General features: G+C 48.8%; 1 protein-coding gene across 1 annotated transcript in view; it reads right to left on the bottom strand.

The window, feature by feature from the left end:
• The window catches only part of ATP5PD (ATP synthase peripheral stalk subunit d), a 28,689-nt gene extending 9,850 nt beyond the window's left edge, over positions 1-18,839 (bottom strand). The window contains exons 1-2 of the mRNA XM_063960662.1: positions 18,733-18,839; positions 15,347-15,477 (exon numbers count right to left, since the gene is read on the bottom strand). Of these exons, the coding sequence (XP_063816732.1) occupies positions 15,347-15,468 (122 nt within the window). The 5' untranslated portion in view covers positions 15,469-15,477; positions 18,733-18,839. The remainder of the gene's footprint in view (positions 1-15,346; positions 15,478-18,732) is intronic.
• Positions 18,840-19,060: the final 221 nt, after the last annotated feature.

Genomic DNA, 19,060 nt, shown 5'->3' with positions numbered 1-19,060 from the left:
ATACAGCGTCTTATTTTGAGAGGCGACCAGGGGTACATCCCCTTTTTTTTTGTAAGGCAATACTTCCAAATGCCGTTTGGAATCCGCATCACCTGACCATTTTACTGGTAGAATTGGACAACGCACTTATACTTGATGCCAGTCGGCAAATATTCCGCTGTGCATCATGCATATATAGAAATGCATCTTTTAATTGCTCTATAGGCAATAATATACTGTCCTTATCTAGGATATCAATATTTCCAGTCAGGGAATCCGACCACGCCAACCCAGCACTGCACATCCAGGCTGAGGCGATTGCTGGTCGCAGTATAACACCAGTATGTGTGTAAATACATATTAGGATACCCTCCTGCTTTCTATCAGCAGGATCCTTAAGGGCGGCCATCTCAGGAGAGGATAGAGCCCTTGTTCTTACAAGCGTGTGAGCGCCTTATCCCCCCTAGGGGGTGTTTCCCAACGCACCCTAACCTCTGGCGGGAAAAGGTATACTGCCAATAACTTTTTAGAAATTATCAATTGTTATTGGGGGGAAACCCACGCATCATCACACACCTCATTTTATTTCTCAGATTCAGGAAAACTACAGGAAGTTTTTCCACACCAAACATAATACCCCTTTTTTTGGTGGTATTCATATTATCAGAAAAGTGTAAACATTTTCCATTGCCTCAATCATGCAATGTGTGGCCCTATTGGAAATCACGGTTGTCTCTTCACCGTCGACACAGGAGTCAGTATCCGTGTCGGCGTCTGTATCGGAGGTAACGGGCGCTTTAGAGCCCCTGTATGAGACGTCTGGACATGCACAAGCTGAGTAGCCGGCTGTCTCATGTCAACCACTGTCTTTAATACAAAGTTGACACTGTCACGCAATTTCAACAGTACATCCACTCAGGTGTCGACCCCCTAGGGGGTGACAACACTATTACAGACACTCTACTCCGTCTCCACATCATTTTTCTCCTCATACATGTCGACACAAACGTACCGACACACAGCACACACACAAGGAATGCTCTGATAGAGGACAGGACCCCACTAGCCCTTTGGGAAGACAGAGGGAGAGTTTGCCAGCACACACCAGAGCGCTATATATATATATATATATACAGGGATAACCTTATATAAGTGTTTTTCCCTTTATAGCTGCTGTATTGTTTATACTGCGCCTAATTTGTGCCCCCCTCTCTTTTTTAACCCCTTTCTGTAGTGTAGTGACTGCAGGGGAGAGCCAGGGAGCTTCCCTCCAACTGAGCTGTGAGGGAAAATGGCGCCAGTGTGCTGAGGAGATAAGGACGCCGAGAAAGGGGCGGAGCCTATCATCCGTTTTTCTGTATGTTTTGGCAGGGGTTAAATGCATCCATATAGCCCAGGAGTTATATGTGATGCATTTATTTTAGCCATATAAGGTTTTATCGATTTATTGCGTCTCAGGGCGCTGCCCCCCCCAGCGCCCTGCACCCTCAGTGACCGGAGTGTGAAGTGTGCTGAGAGCAATGGCGCACAGCTGCAGTGCTGTGCGCTACCTTATCTGAAGACAGGATCGTCTTCTGCCGCCGATTTCCCGGACCTCTTCGCTCTTCTGGCTCTGTAAGGGGGACGGCGGCGCGGCTCCGGTGACCCATCCAGGCTGAACCTGTGATCGTCCCTCTGGAGCTAATGTCCAGTAGCCTAAGAAGCCCAATCCACTCTGCACGCAGGTGAGTTCGCTTCTTCTCCCCTTAGTCCCTCGATGCAGTGAGCCTGTTGCCAGCAGGTCTCACTGAAAATAATAAACCTAAACTAAAACTTTCACAAAGAGCTCAGGAGAGCCCCTAGTGTGCACCCTTCTCGTCGGGCACAGAAATCTAACTGAGGCTTGGAGGAGGGTCATAGGGGGAGGAGCCAGTGCACACCAGGTGATCCTAAAGCTTTCTTTAGATGTGCCCAGTCTCCTGCGGAGCCGCTATTCCCCATGGTCCTTACGGAGTTCCCAGCATCCACTAGGACGTCAGAGAAAAATGTATAACACTGTTCCATCAAATAAAAGTGGCAACATAAGAAATTTAAAAGAAAAGTAATTTATCTTCTATATAAACTGTATTGGTTTGTTGGTCTGTATCAGTTTATGCATTTGGACACTCCTGCATTGATTTGGGTAAAACTAATGGGGAGGTGGACCAGTTGGATCCTGGCCAAGTTTTAGGGGTGGGGGTTAGGATCACGGTTGGACCTCCTGTTGGTGTACACTGGGCAGAACTTTGACTCAGGAAGCCTGTTCTGGGAAGGGCCGTCGAAGGGGACACCTGTACCGGGCCCCAAGGATCAGAGGTGCCCCAAGGTTACGCAAAATAGTGCCCGGCAGGGATGCGAGCGGTCTTGTCCAAACAGGGCAACGAGTTGTAGGTGGTGTGGGCACAGCCCCAGAGTGTCAGGAGCCTCTCACATACAGCGACTGTTCGCCCGCTCTTCTGGGCCCAGCTCTGTTGCAGGCAGTTACGGAACATGGCAGTAGCACCACTGGCCAGGGTTCCCGTGCCCTACGCCGGCCTCTTCTGGTAAGGCCTGCTGTGCGGTGTTCCGGTCTGGGTACTGGGAATGCAGCGCAGGCGAGTCTCTCCCCGGGGTAAGAGTGGCTTGGTAAGGGGGACACAGGGCTTTGGGATGGGGTGGCGGAGCTGGGAATGCAGCATGGAGCATTGGGGAGAGAAACTGTAGGGTGTGTGGGAGGAAGGAGACATATTATAAAATAAATTTATATTAGATATATAGGGGTATATTCAATTAAGGTTGGATCCATTCCGACATGTATTTGTCGCAATGGATCTGACAAGGGCCATTCAATGCCCATCTCAATTCAACTTAAAAAAAAAAAGTCAAATTGAGATGAGGGACCGGAGAGGGGGAAAGACAGGGGACAGCTGCGCTGCAGGAGCAAAACCTCACGGCAGCGTCCACCCAACTCCAGCAAGCGGGACCTCACTTGCTGGAGCCGGGTGGACGCTGCCGTGAGCGGCGGCTCTGCCACATCCTCCTGGAGCGCTGTGCTGTAGCGCTGCTGTCCCCCGTCTACACGCGGCTCTCCTCCTCTCAGGTATCTCATCTCAGTTCGACTTTTTTCTTAAGTTGAACTGAGATGGTCGGAAACGGGGCCAAAACCTGTCGAATTTGGCCCTGTTTCCCTCAGAAGCACGTGGAATCGTCAGCTATACCGCCGATTCACGTACTATTCGACAAGTCATATTCCCCAACTTGTCGAATAAAAAAAGCTGGGGAATGAATAGGTCGGAACACCTTCAGACCTGAAAAAGTCAAAAACTGCAGTCTTTTCGACATTAATTTAATATACCCCTTAGAGAGATATCTATATATCTCTCTATCGAGAGAGTTATGGTAGACTTACCACTATTAACTCTTTCAGCGAAGTAAATTTGGTTCCACAGGGAATCATCGGGGGTGTAGAGCGGGATCTTGGATCCAGACACACCATCAGGCAAAGCTTTGACTGTCCCAGGATGCATTGGGGACTCCTCTATAACCCCACCTCCAGGCACTGAGAACTCAGTTTCGTTAACCAGTCCAATGCAGGAGCAGGAAAAGAGAAGGCAGATGTTAGTCACATAGAACCACATACTCACGACAGGAGAGGGTCCAGCAGCTAATGCCATACAACCAAAAGAAGCTAGGTGCATCAGGGTGGGCGCCCTGTGGAACCCATCGTACTTTGCAGAAAGAGTTAACAATGGTAAGTCTACCATAACTCTTCTTTTCTGCAGCAGGGTACATTGGTTTCCACAGGGAAACATCAGGGATGTCCTAAAGCAGTTCCTCAAGGGGGGACGACACGCACCTTAGCGGGTAAGAGAACCCGGCATCCAAAGGAAGCATCCCGGGAGGCGGAAGTATCAAAGGCATAGAACCTAATGAACGTGTTCACTGAGGACCACGTAGCCGCCTTGAACAATTGTTCTGGGGACGCGCCACGGCGGGCCGCCCAAGAAGGTTCAACAGACCGAGTAGAATGGGCTTTAGCTGCAGCAGGAGCTGGGAGTCCAGCCTGCGCATAGGCTTGTGCAATCACCATTCTAATCCGCCTGGCCAAGGTTTGCTTATTCGCAGGCCAGCCACGTTTGTGAAAACCAAATAGTACAAAAAGGGCATCTGACCTCCTGATAGAGGCAGTCCTCTCCACATAGATACGGAGAGCCTTAACCACATCCAAATAATGTTCTTTGGGAGACAAATCCGAAGAGCCCAAAAGGCCAGAACCACAATCTCTTGGTTAATGTGAAAAGATGACACCACCTTAGGCAAAATAACTTGCGCGGTCCCAGTGGAATATTAGAAAAGGGTGGCCGACAGGACACAGTGCCTAAGTCCGACAACCGTCTTGCAGAGGCAATAGCCAGCAAGAACAGGACCTTGGCTGTGAGCCACTTAAGGTCCACCGATTCAAGAGGTTCAAATGGAGACTCTTGCAGGGCATTCAGCACAACAGACAAATCCCATGGAGCCACAGGATGGACACAGGGAGGCTGAATCCAAACGACGCAATGATCATCAGGTATAGAGGAAATTTTTCTCTGAAACCAAACCGACAAGGCAGATATATGAACCTTGAGGGAGGCCAGACGAAGACCTAAGTCCAGGCCTCTTTGCAGAAAATAAGAATTTACTTACCGATAATTCTATTTCTCATAGTCCGTAGTGGATGCTGGGAACTCCGTAAGGACCATGGGGATTAGCGGCTCCGCAGGAGACTGGGCACAAAAGTAAAAGCTTTAGGACTACCTGGTGTGCACTGGCTCCTCCCCCTATGACCCTCCTCCAAGCCTCAGTTAGGATACTGTGCCCGGACGAGCGTACACAATAAGGAAGGATTTTGAATCCCGGGTAAGACTCATACCAGCCACACCAATCACACCGTACAACCTGTGATCTGAACCCAGTTAACAGCATGATAACAGAGGAGCCTCTGAAAAGATGGCTCACAACAATAATAACCCGATTTTTGTAACAATAACTATGTACAAGTATTGCAGACAATCCGCACTTGGGATGGGCGCCCAGCATCCACTACGGACTACGAGAAATAGAATTATCGGTAAGTAAATTCTTATTTTCTCTGACGTCCTAGTGGATGCTGGGAACTCCGTAAGGACCATGGGGATTATACCAAAGCTCCCAAACGGGCGGGAGAGTGCGGATGACTCTGCAGCACCGAATGAGAGAACTCCAGGTCCTCCTCAGCCAGGGTATCAAATTTGTAGAATTTAGCAAACGTGTTTGCCCCTGACCAAGTAGCTGCTCGGCAAAGTTGTAACGCCGAGACCCCTCGGGCAGCCGCCCAAGATGAGCCCACCTTACTTGTGGAATGGGCTTTAACAGATTTAGGCTGTGGCAGGCCTGCCACAGAATGTGCAAGCTGAATTGTACTACAAATCCAACGAGCAATAGTCTGCTTAGAAGCAGGAGCACCCAGCTTATTGGGTGCATACAGGATAAACAGCGAGTCAGATTTCCTGACTCCAGCCGTCCTGGAAACATATTTTCAGGGCCCTGACTACGTCCAGCAACTTGGAGTCCTCCAAGTCCCTAGTAGCCGCAGGCACCACAATAGGCTGGTTCAAGTGAAATGCTGACACCACCTTAGGGAGAAATTGAGGACGAGTCCTCAATTCTGCCCTGTCCGTATGAAAAATTAGGTAAGGGCTTTTATAGGATAAAGCCGCCAATTCTGAGACACGCCTGGCTGAAGCCAGGGCTAACAACATTACCACTTTCCAAGTGAGATATTTTAAGTCCACAGTGGAGAGTGGTTCAAACCAATGTAATTTTAGGAAACCCAAAACTACATTGAGATCCCAAGGTGCCACTGGAGGCACAAAAGGAGGCTGTATATGCAGTACCCCCTTGACAAACGTCTGAACTTCAGGAACTGAAGCCAGTTCTTTCTGGAAGAAAATCGACAGGGCCGAAATTTGAACCTTAATGGACCCTAATTTTAGGCCCATAGACAGTCCTGTTTGCAGGAAATGTAGGAAACGACCCAGTTGAAATTCCTCTGTAGGGGCCTTCCTGGCCTCGCACCACGCAACATATTTACGCTAAATCCGGTGATAATGTTGCACGGTTACATCCTTCCTGGCTTTGATCAGGGTAGGGATGACTTCATCCGGAATGCCTTTTTCCTTCAGGATCCGGCGTTCAACCGCCATGCCGTCAAATGCAGCCGCGGTAAGTCTTGGAACAGACAGGGTCCCTGCTGAAGCAGGTCCTTTCTTAGAGGTAGATGCCACTTCTCTGTGAGCATCTCTTGAAGTTCCGGGTACCAAGTCCTTCTTGGCCAATCCGGAGCCACGAGTATAGTCCTTACTCCTCTCCTTCTTATGATCCTCAGTACCTTGGGTATGAGAGGCAGAGGAGGGAACACATACACTGACTGGTACACCCATGGTGTTACCAGAGCGTCCACAGCTATTGCCTGAGGGTCCCTTGACCTGGCGCAATACCAGTCTAGTTTTTTGTTGAGGCGGGACGCCATCATGTCCACCTTTGGTTTTTCCCAACGGTTCACAATCATGTGGAAGACTTCTGGGTGAAGTCCCCACTCCCCCGGATGGAGGTCGTGTCTGCTGAGGAAGTCTGCTTCCCAGTTGTCCACTCCCGGAATGAACACTGCTGACAGTGCCATCACATGATTTTCCGCCCAGCGAAGAATCCTTGCAACTTCTGTCATTGCCCTCCTGCTTCTTGTGCCGCCCTGTCTGTTTACGTGGGCGACTGCCGTGATGTTGTCTGACTGGATCAGCACCAGCTGACCTTGAAGCAGAGGTCTTGCTAGGCTTAGAGCATTGTAGATGGCCCTTAGCTCCAGGATATTTATGTGGAGTGATGTCTCCAGGCTTGACCACAAGCCCTGGAAATTTCGTCCCTGTGTGACTGCTCCCCAGCCTCTCAGGCTGGCATCCGTGGTCACCAGGACCCAGTCCTGAATGCCGAATCTGCGGCCCTCTAGAAGATGAGCACTCTGCAACCACCACAGGAGAGACACCCTTGTCCTTGGTGACAAGATTATCCGCTGATGCATCTGAAGATGCGACCCGGACCATTTGTCTAGCAGATCCCACTGGAAGGTTCTTGCGTGGAATCTGCCGAATGGGATTGCTTCGTAAGAAGCCACCATCTTTCCCAGGACCCTTGTGCATTGATGCACTGAGACTTGGCCTGGTTTTAGGAGATTTCTGACTAGATCGGATAACTCCCTGGCTTTCTCCTCCGGGAGAAACACCTTTTTCTGGACTGTGTCCAGGATCATCCCTAGGAATAGGAGTCGGGTAGTCGGGAGCAGCTGAGATTTTGGAATATTGAGAATCCAACCGTGCTGGCGCAGCACTATCTGAGATAGTGCTACCCCGACTTCCAACTTTTCCCTGGATCTTGCCCTTATCAGGAGATTGTCCAAGTAATGGATAACTAAAACTCCCTTCCTTCGAAGGAGTATCATCATTTCGGCCATTACCTTGGTAAAGACCCGGGGTGCCGTGAACAATCCAAACGGCAGCGTCTGAAACTGATAGTGACAGTTCTGTACCACAAACCTGAGGTACCCTTGGTGAGAAGGGCAAATTGGGACATGTAGGTAAGCATCTTTGATGTCCAGAGACACCATATAGTCCCCCTCTTCCAGGTTTGCAATCACTGCTCTGAGTGACTCCATCTTGAATTTGAACCTTTGTATGTAAGTGTTCAAGGATTTTAGGTTTCAAATTGGTCTCACCGAGCCGTCCGGCTTCGGTACCACAAATAGTGTGGAATAGTACCCCTTTCCCTGTTGTAGGAGGGGTACCTTGATTATCACCTGCTGGGAATACAGCTTGTGAATGGCATCCAATACTGCCTCCCTGTCTGAGGGAGACGTCGGTAAAGCAGACTTTAGAAAACGGCGAGGGGGAGACGTCTCGAATTCCAATTTGTACCCCTGAGATACCACTTGAAGGATCCAGGGGTCCACTTGCGAGTGGGCCCACTGCGCACTGAATTTCTTGAGACGGGCCCCCACCGTGTCTGCTTGTAAAGCCCCAGCGTCATGCTGAGGACTTTGCGGAGGCGGGAGAGGGCTTTTGTTCCTGGGAACTGGCTGTTTGTTGCAGCCTTTTTCCTCTCTCTCTGCCACGGGGTATAAATGAGGCGCCTTTTGCCCGCTTGCCCTTATGGGGCCGAAAGGACTGCGCCTGATAATACGGCGTCTTCTTAGGTTGAGAAGCTACCTGGGGTAAAAATGTGGATTTTCCAGCAGTTGCCGTGGCTACCAGGTCTGATAGACCTACCCCAAATAACTCCTCCCCCTTATAAGGCAATACTTCCATGTGCCTTTTAGAATCCGCATCACCTGACCACTGCCAGGTCCATAAACCTCTTCTAGCAGAAATGGACAGCGCGCTAACTCTTGATGCCAGTCGGCAAATATCCCTCTGTGCATCACGCATATATAGAAATGCATCCTTCAAATGCTCTATAGTCAGTAATATACTGTCCCTATCTAGGGTATCAATATTTTCTGTCAGGGAATCCGACCACGCGAGGCCCGCACTGCACATCCAGGCTGAGGCGATTGCTGGTCGCAGTATAACACCCGTGTGAGAGTATATACATTTTAGGATATTCTCCAGCTTTCTATCGGCAGGTTCCTTTAGGGCGGCCGTATCAGGAGAGGGTAGTGCTACCTGTTTTGACAAACGTGTGAGCGCTTTATCCACCCTAGGGGGTGTTTCCCAACGTGCCCTATCCTCTGGCGGGAAAGGGTACGATGCCAATAACCTTTTAGGAATTATCAGTTTTTTATCGGGGGAAACCCACGCCTCATCACACACTTCATTTAATTCCTCGGATACAGGAAAAACTATAGGCAGTTTTTTCTCACCAACATAATACCCTTTTTAGTGGTACTTGTATTATCAGAGATATGCAATACATTTTTCATTGCTTCAATCATGTAACGTGTGGCCCTAGTGGAAGTCACGTTTGTCTCATCATCGTCGACACTGGAGTCAGTATCCGTGTCTGCCATTTGAGGTAACGGGCGTTTTAAAGCCCCTGATGGCGTTTGAGACCCTTGGACAGGTACAAGCTGAGTAGCCGGCTGTCTCATGTCGTCAACTGTCTGTCGTAACGAGCTGACACTGTCACGCAATTCCTTCCATAAGCTCATCCACTCAGGTGTCGACTCCCCAGGGGGTGACAACTGTATAATAGGCAATTGCTCCGCCTCCATCTCATTTTCCTCCTCAAACATGTCGACACAATCGTACCGACACACCGCACACACACAGGGAATGCTCTGATAGAGGACAGGACCCCACTAGCCCTTTGGGGAGACAGAGGGAGAGTATGCCAGCACACACCAGAGCGCTATATATAAACAGGAATACCACTATAAAATGTGCTTTTCCTTTATAGCTGCTGTTATTATCAAAACTGCGCCAAAATAGTGCCCCCCCTCTCTTTTTTACCCTTTTCTGTAGTGCAGGACTGCAGGGGAGAGTCAGGGAGACGTCCTTCCAGCGGAGCTGTGATGGAAAATGGCGCCTGTGTGCTGAGGAGATAGGCTCCGCCCCCTTCTCGGCGGCCTTTTCTCCCGCTTTTTTGCAAGTTCTGGCAGGGGTTAAAATACATCCATATAGCCCTGGGGGTTATATGTGGTGTATTTATGCCAGCCAAGGTGTTTTACATTGCTGCTCAGGACGCCCCCCCCTAGCGCCCTGCACCCTCAGTGACCGGAGTGTGAAGTGTGCCTGAGTAACAATGGCGCACAGCTGCAGTGCTGTGCGCTACCTTGTTGAAGACCGAAGTCTTCTGCCGCCGATTTTTCCGGACCTCTTCTTGCTTCTGGCTCTGTAAGGGGGCCGGCGGCGCGGCTCTGGGACCGAGCTCCGAGGCTGGGCCTGTGTTCGGTCCCTCTGGAGCTAATGGTGTCCAGTAGCCTAAGAAGCCCAATCCACTCTGCACTTCAGGTGAGTTCGCTTCTTCTCCCTAGTCCCTCGAGGCAGTGAGCCTGTTGCCAGCAGGTCTCACTGAAAATAAAAACCTAAAACTAAAACTTTCACTAAGAAGCTCAGGAGAGCCCCTAGTGTGCACCCTTCTCGGCCAGGCACAAAAATCTAACTGAGGCTTGGAGGAGGGTCATAGGGGGAGGAGCCAGTGCACACCAGGTAGTCCTAAAGCTTTTACTTTTGTGCCCAGTCTCCTGCGGAGCCGCTAATCCCCATGGTCCTTACGGAGTTCCCAGCATCCACTAGGACGTCAGAGAAAAAACAGTATTCTGGAAGTTCTGAATCTATGGAAATCGTAATTCTTCTCAGCGCACCAGGTGAAGTAAGAATTCCAAACCCTGTAATAAATCCGCGCTGAGGCTGGTTTGCGGGTTTTCAACATAGTTTGAATAACCACCTCTGAAAATCCTTTGGCTCTCAGGAGTGATGCTTCAAGAGGCATGCCGTCAAAGCCAGTCTGGCCAGGTCTGGAGACAAGGGCCCTGTACGAAGAGGTCTGGTCGTTGAGGAAGTAGAAGGGGATGCCCTGTCGATAGACCCTGCAGGTCTGAGAACCAATGCCTCTGGGCCACGCTTGAGCGACTAGAAGCAGCATTCCTCCTTCCCGTTTGAACTTCCATAGAACGCTGGGCAGGAGTGACACCGGTGGGAACACGTAGGGCAGCCAAAGGTTCCATGACACCACCACTAGTGCGTCCACGAACTCTGCTTGAGGATCCCTGGTCCAAGATCCGAAGACCGGAACCTTGTGATTGTGTCGAAACGCCACGAGGTCTACGTCCGGTAGCTCTACTTGTCCACTAGGAGTTGAAAGACTTCTGGGTGTAGACTCCACTCTCCAGCGCGTATGTCCTGGCGACTGAGGTAGTCCACTTCCCAGTTTAGGACACCCAGAATGAACACTGCCAATATATTTGGCAGATGGCGTTTTGCCCAACAAAGGATTTCTGACACTTCCTTCATAGCCATGCGGCTTTGAGTGCCACCTTGATGGTTTATGTATGCCACTGTTGTGGCGTTGTCTGACCGTATCTGAACCGGGCTGTTCTGTACCAGAGGCAGGGCAAGTGATAATGCATTTAACACCGCCCTCAGCTCTAGGATGTTTATTGAGAGGAGTGATTCTTCCTTGGTCCACCGATCCTGAAAAGAGTGTTGCTCCAACACAGCTCCCCATCCTCTAACACTGGCGCCCGTCGTCAGGAGGACCCAGTCGGGGATCCAGAAGGGACGGCCCCTGCTCAATTGCTGTTCCTGGAGCCACCAGGTCAGCGACAAACGAACCTCTGGAGTCAATATCATTTGGGATCTGATCCGATGAGGCAGGCCTTCCCATTTGGCAAGAATTAATTGTTGCAGAGGGCGGGAATGAATTTGAGCGTACTCCACCATGTTGAATGTGGACACCATCAGGCCAATTACTTGCATCGCCGAGTGTATCGACACTCTCGAGTGAATCTTGTCCTGGATTTTCAGGACCTTGTCTAGAGACAGGAACAGTCTTCGACTGAGTGTGTCCAGTAGCGCCCCTAGGTGCACCATGCTCTGAGCTGGGACCAGCGAGGACTTCTTCCAACTGATCAGCCATCCGTGTGCTTGTAAGCAACTCACCGTCAATTGTAGATGACTGAGGAGGACATCGTGGGAACTCACCAGAATCAGCAGGTCATCCAAATATGGCAGGATTCTGACTCCCTGGCGACGAAGGTGCGCAGTCATCACTGCCATAACCCTGGTGAAGACCCAAGGAGCCGTGGCCAGTCCAAACGGCAGAGCCTGGAATTGGTAGTGACTGTCGCCAATAGCAAATGGAAATAGGAATATGCAGATAAGCATCCTGTATATACAGGGATACCATGTAATCTCCAGGTTCCATCGCCAGCACGTTTGAGCGCAACGTTTCCATACGAAACTTGGCTACCCTCACAAACCCATTGGGTTTCTACACTAGAAACAGGGTCGAATAATAGCCTCTGCCATGCTGTTACTTAGGTACCAGCACAACCACTCCTGTACTCAGGAGGGAACCTACCACCGTTTGTGGAGCCTGCACCTTCAACGGATCCGAAGGGAGTACCGTAGTGCGGAACTGGTGAGGGGGGACGTCTCTTGAAGGAGACGGCGCACCCGTGAGAGACAACTTCCAGTATCCAAGCGTCTGAAGTGGTCTTTAAACAGACCTGGGCAAACTGTAAAAGTCGGCCTCCCACCCTGGGGTCCCCCAGGGGGTGGCCCGCCCCGTCATGCAGCAGGCTTGACTTGTTTCAAAGCAGGCTGACGGGCTGCTTCGTCTTGGGCTTGGTGGTCTTGGGAGCACGAGATTGTTTCGGTTAAGTCCGACGCTTGGCTTTCCCTTGAGGTTAAAAGGAACGAAAAGTGGTAGTCTTCGCCTTCTGTGTAGAAGGATTAGTAGGAGGATGAAAAACAGTCTTAGCAGCTGCTAATTCAGACACTATTTTATTTAGATCCTCAAATAAAATGTCCCCAGTGAAGGGGAGTACTTTCAAGGTCTTCTTGGAGTCTAAATCCACTTTCCACTACCTTAACTACAGTATGCGGCAAGCCAGGACAGACGTGGATGACGTGGATTGCCATTACCCCCGCATCAGAGGACGCCTCCTGAATGTAATAGGCGGCGGTGCATATGTGAGACAGGTATTGTCTGGCATTGTCAGAAATATCCTCAGGCAGCTCTTCCTCTAACACCTGAACCCACACCTCAATACCTTTTGCGGCCCAAGAGGCAGCTATCGTGAGGCTATGAATGGCCCCTGTGAGGGAATAAATAGATTTTAGGCATCCCTCCACAAGCTTATCTGTCGGTTCCTCCAGTGAGGTGACAGTGGTGACAGGCAGAGTAGACGACACCACAAGACAGGTGAATCCACTGGCGGCGGATTCTCCCATTTATTACATAACTCTGCAAAGAGAGGATATCGAGCCAAAGCCATTTTAGGGAGCGGGAATTTCTTACCCGTGGTAGACCAGGGTTCCCTCCTGATGTCCACAAGAGGATCAGAAAGGGGTAATACAGTTATATCCACTTTCTGCTGTTTAAACATATCCGTTTTCTTGGCCACTGTAGTGGAATCCTCATCTTCAGAGATTTGTAGGATCTGCTTAATAGCAACCACTACGGCAGAGACATCAACTTGTGAGGGAGAATCCTGGTCAGTAACACAAGATTCAGTGTCTGACAGGACTGTATGCTCCCCCTCCTCATCAGATGAAACATCGGAGAGGTTAGTGGATTGGGAGGAGGAAGCAGCACGCTTAGAGGACCCAGGGACAAGGGAGTGACCTGGAGTAGATTTCTGTCTAACCAAAGACTGATTTAACTGCTGCAGCTGGCTAGACAATTTTCCGCTCAAGGCGGATTAACCATAGGGACAATTTGTGGTGGCAGTGGCACCGGAGGTCCCATAGGGGGGGCTAAACAGTCCACCAGAGCCCCCCAGGAGGATAGTGAACATAGCCCAGGGTGGCTCCATTGTAGTCACAGGAGCTGCAGGCTGACTGGGAGGTGTATGACATTTAGTACACAGACCATCACACAATACTTCCCACTCAGGTAAACCACTGGAGCATACCTTGCAACTTACAGGAGCATCCAGAATTTTACTGCCCTTATTGTTAGACATTGTAATAAAGCAACAATCAGGCAAATAGTACGATGAACCCAGACAGAGCACACAATCTGCGGACAAAGTACACAACCTGCATAACAGTACACAAACTTGTGAACTAAATCCTGCTGTACGCGACTGTAACACAGTAAAATATCCGTATAGCGATAAGTACGGTGTACACTATATTAGAGGACACCGACGCACCTTGTCCCTTCGGGTACAGAATATAGCGATAGCTACTTTAGATGGGATAACCATGAGAGTGAAACCATACAGCAGTTACAGGCACGCACAGCCACAGGCAATGCAGAGATTAAAACCGGAGGTATATATCAAAATACTCATACAATATATTCTGTAATGGGAACACTTTCTTAACCAACGCTGTCTGTATGAAGACATGTAGAATACTCAAGTGTCTGTTAAGTCTCAGCGCTGTATACAGGCGGCTTTACAGGGGAGACCTTGCCCTGCAATCCCAGAGACCAGCAACAGTTATGCTCAGAAGATGGATCCCAGCGTCTCTGTCAGGAACTGAGTGAGAGTGTGAGGCAGCTCCAGGGCGAGAAATCTGCGAGATGTCGCCCTGGGCCGGGGGAGGGGCTACAGGTCAAGCACTGGCTCCCCTATGCTGGACTTCACCGCCAGTACTACGGAACCTTATCAATAGGGGCATTAGTACACCTGACCTACACTCCTACGCCCTAGCGGATATAGTGGGGTCCCTGTTCAGTAACAGTGTCCACGCCAGCATCGCAGTACGTCTCCCTAGACTACGATCAGGAACGTGATTTAGTGGCGGGTCCCGTCTGGGGGACCCTCTTACCTCCTCCCTTTGTAACAGCCACGCGAACCAGGAGAGCGTCTGCAACTGTGTGCCTAAGCCGGAGCGTCTCTGCCGCAAGTACCCGGGGACTGAGCCACGGGAGTAGGCAATGGAGACGCAGCACTGAATGTCACCCTGACATATCAATGCTGCGGCCTTTGAAGTCTTCTTAGCTTTTTCAGGGCTGCCCAGTGCAGCCCGCCTGTTAGGTGACCTGCTGCTGTAGGCACCACTTGAAACTGAGCTCTCAGTGTCTGGAGGCGGGGTTATAGAGGAAGCCCCAATGCATCCTGGGACAGTCAAAGCTTTGCCTGATGGTGCCTCTGGATCCAAGATCCCGCTCTACACCCTGATGTATTCCCTGTGAAAACCAATGTACCCTGCTGCAGAAATTTTTTTTTTTTTCTTCCTTATATAGCATAGCAAATTCCGGTGTGTAAAAAAAAAAAAAAAAAAAAATTATATTATTAAATTATATTGGGGACACAGAGATAGCACTGTACCGGACCCCAATATTTCCGTTGCTGGCTCTGGTTCTAGACCTTCCACTGGATGGATTTGGACAAATACTGTAATGACCTGAAATAGCAGACATGGGTGCGTTTGAAGAGCTGCTAATTATTTTTAACATATTGACAGTTACGTCCAAACCATTGATACCGTAACTTAAAAACTTGCAGATTTAAACCCGGCCAACACCGGGTACTTCAGCTAGTACGGAATTATAACACAAGTAGTTAGACTAGACGTGGCATAGTTTACGTGAAGCTAAATAATAAAATACTGCCACATTAACAATTGTATAATATAGTATTTCTGTTATCAGTTAAATATCCTTCAAGTTGTAAAATCCTCACTTTGCAGTAACAGCATCACTGCGAGTCTTCAGTGAATTGAACATGACTTTCTGATTTGGAGGAACCCTTTCTGCAAACGCTAGCCAGTCTACGGCCTTGATTGAAGCTCTGCGACCCGCCATGATTACAGTCTATAAAACAAAAAGATACAAGAGGACCATGTGAGCAGGGAAAGAGAAGGTAGTGCAATAGTCACAAGCAGTTTTTAACGCTATAAACATAATAAACTATTAGATTTATTGATCCAAAGTCTCCATACCAAAATGCACTTTATTTATCAAAGCAATTATAAACTACTATACAGTACACACTATGCAGTTTGATACTACTAAAATTCATAATGCCAGAAAAAAATTTAAAAAAAAGTACAAAGATTTCAATGAGCAAGTAATGTGAAACCATTAGAAACTGCCTATGCTTCTTGGAATATTAGCCTGGAAGAAGGCCATCTTGGTCTAAAGTACTTAAAGGAAGGGCTTTCTTCAATGTTTTGTGGTACACTTTGCAAACATCTTTCTGCTCCCTAAACTAGGATTTCCTTTAGTTGCCTTCAGACTGCACTTTGTAAGGCGCTGTGGACCACTTGTGGCACCATATAAATAAAAGACAACAATAATAATGCATGCGGCTGTAACTAAACGCAGAACTTTCCAGAAACGGTAAATAAAATAAAAATAACAACTGAAGCACTTGGACTTGTACTGTTTCCCCTGTGTGCGCAAAGAGAGGGGGCCTACAGCCTGAGCAGTAGGATATCCCAGGTCGTCTGTACACAGTATCGGCTGATGAGCTGAGATGCTGCCCTACTTAATGTTTTCCTTTCTCCGGCCATTGTAGAGGAGGAGAAAGTTAAGTGGGACAAAGGTAATATGATGGATGCTGTAGATTCAGCTGTGGCATGGCTATTTGTGCACAGATACATTGCCCTCTGTGGCACTCATTCCGCTAATTGTGATCAGTACAAGGCAAGAGCCTCTTCCCCAGGTGTCCAGGGACACTATGGGGTATATTCAATTAGGGTCGAAACTGCCGTCTTGTCGAAAAGACGGCAGTTTTCGACTTTTTCAGGTCGGAAGGGGTTCCGACCTATTCAGTCCCGAGCATTTTTATTTGACAAGTCGGGGAATTCAACTTGTCGAATAGTACGTGAATCTGCGGTATAGCTCCCGATTCGCGTACTTCTGCGGGAAACGGAGCCAAATCCGACAGGTTTTGGCCCTGTATCCGTCCATCTCGGTTCGACTTGAAGAAAAGTCGAACTGAAATGGGGGCCTTGAGAGGAGGAGAGGAAGGGGGGGGGAGCCGCGGGCAGACGGGGGGAGACCAGCGGGGAGACAGGGGACAGCAGTGCTACAGCACAGCGCTGCAGGAGGATGTGTAATAGCCGCCACTCACGGCAGCGTCCACCCGACTCCAGCAAGTGAGGTACCGCTTGCTGGAGCCGGGTGGACGCTGCCGCGAGGTCTGGCGGCTATTACACATCCTCCTGCAGCGCTGCTGGCCGCGGCTGTCCCCGGTCTCTCCCCCCTCATCTCAATTCGACTTTTTTAAAGTCGAATTGAGATGGTCTTTGAATAGCCCTTGTCGGATCCATTCCGACAGATGCATTTCGGAATGGATCTGACCCTAATTGAATATACCCCTATATCCTGCAGAATATCCAGAGGCACCTGTGGAATACAGTTTGGGGACAATTTGGAAAGCTTTTCATGTGACACCACAATAAGTGTTCCAGAAGTTAGTAAACAGAGAACATGTATACACGAGTGACACAGGCATGACATGCACACATCAACTTTATCAGTTCTTTGGGCCCAACAGTTGCCATGTTTTGTGTAAATATCTTTCAAGTGCTTTTACAACTTCAAAATTGTCCCTTTTGTAGCTGTAATTTGTAAATACTTGCTGACCGTATGGATCTTACGATTACTGAAAATGTGTGCACTAGTGATTTTAGGCTTCCTAAAACTTCCTTTAGAACTATTACTGGTCACCATTTGTGATGAGGTTGTGTTTAAACAATATTTTAAGCCTCACTTTTTTTGCACATGCATCATTTCTTGTGCAATGTATGTAAACAGTTAACATTTCTGTGTAGATCAAATGAAACGTTGTCAAAGCATTACACTGGCGCTAATTACATGGTATATCAATAAACCCTGCAACCTATGCTTTTGGTTTTTTTTACCGCAAATATTTATAGTATCTGTATATTTGTGGCTGTGCTAAACTGGCTCCCAGGAATGACATGTCTTCTGTAGCACCACAAATAAATAACTCACCTAGTAAGATACAGCTTCTAATCACTCTAAACTGTCATAACATTTAACAATTAATAATTGAGCCACCACCATTAAAAAAAATAAACTATACAGAAGACCTACAGAAACAATGTTAGAAAAGAAAAAAAAACAATTCAGCATTCCATAAACACAAATACAATATCATCATGGCGAATCATCTTCAAGATTGGCTTACTGAGTTCAAAGCATTACATGACCAAGGCCCAAGGTACCTCAAACAGCTTCTGACCCCATACTGCCCCACTCGATTACTGCGATCTGTAGATGAAGGACTTTTAGCAGTACCTAGAATCTCCCGTAATTCATCTGGGGGTCGAGCTTTTAGTCATGCGGCTCCGACTCTATGGAACTCACTTCCCCGCACAGTGCGAGAGGCCCCAACTATAGAATCCTTCAAAAGTAGACTCAAGACTTTTCTGTTTACTCAAGCATTCCCATAATTGTCCCTTTTAGTATCTTCATGCTTCTGTATTTTATGAAAATGTACTTCATTATTTCCTGTACTATATTATGCTATGTATCTGTTAAGCGCCTTGAGTCCTATGGGAGAAAGAGCGCTATATAAATAAAATTATTATTATTATTATTATTATTATTATCATCCAGCAGACAAGGTCAGACAGATGACTGAATAGGCTGATTCGTATGTAAATGAAATGCAGATTTAGGCCAGATCTGTGCTGGGTGTAATATATTATATATGTATATACACACACATACATACAGAGTGTCTGACTGGCACGCCTCCATTATGTTCACCCATCAAAGCACATGCAAATACAACACACACTTCTAAGTAATGAGACGTATTATGCATGTGGAGGGAGATTACACGGAGACTAAAAGGAGCAGGGAATATTTAGGGAGGGATACAGCACTACATAGAGTAGGAGGGCTGGGAAGTCACTGTGCCTCAACTGTAATACAGCTCAGCACCACTACCAAGGACAGAGCCCTCCTGTCAGCCAGCATGCAGGGCAGCGAGAATGCAAAGGCCAAAGCCTCAGTGTCAGAAGGACGACTCAGCGCACGTTACACCTGCTGGGCGCACCGGGGCCTGAGAGCGGGCCGGCTGCTTCTCACCTCTCTGCGCTGCGACCTCCAGTCACACAGCCTCCAGGACACTGCAATGGCCACCGGCGCAAGTGACGATCTTCCAGCGCCTACATTAACAAATCACAGATCGCGACAAGAAACAGCCTGAGCCAATCGCCGGGCCGCTGACAAACCACTAGTGAGGAGGGAGAGGTTACTGCGCGTCACGTGACCTGATGCCGGCTGTAGGAACCTGGTTACCCGGCGTCATGACCTTGGGACGGCGTCATTCGCCATGAAGTGTCAGCGCTGCGGGCAGCAGTAGCTGAAGTACAATGTATGTACGGTATAGTTGTGAGCGGGGGCAGTGCCATGA

The sequence above is a fragment of the Pseudophryne corroboree genome, chromosome 3 (genome assembly GCF_028390025.1).
Source record: "Pseudophryne corroboree isolate aPseCor3 chromosome 3, aPseCor3.hap2, whole genome shotgun sequence".
In the NCBI taxonomy this organism is placed as follows: Eukaryota; Metazoa; Chordata; class Amphibia; order Anura; family Myobatrachidae; genus Pseudophryne; species Pseudophryne corroboree.
Note: the sequence above shows the minus strand (reverse complement) of the source record. Positions and strands in the feature narration are given on the sequence as shown.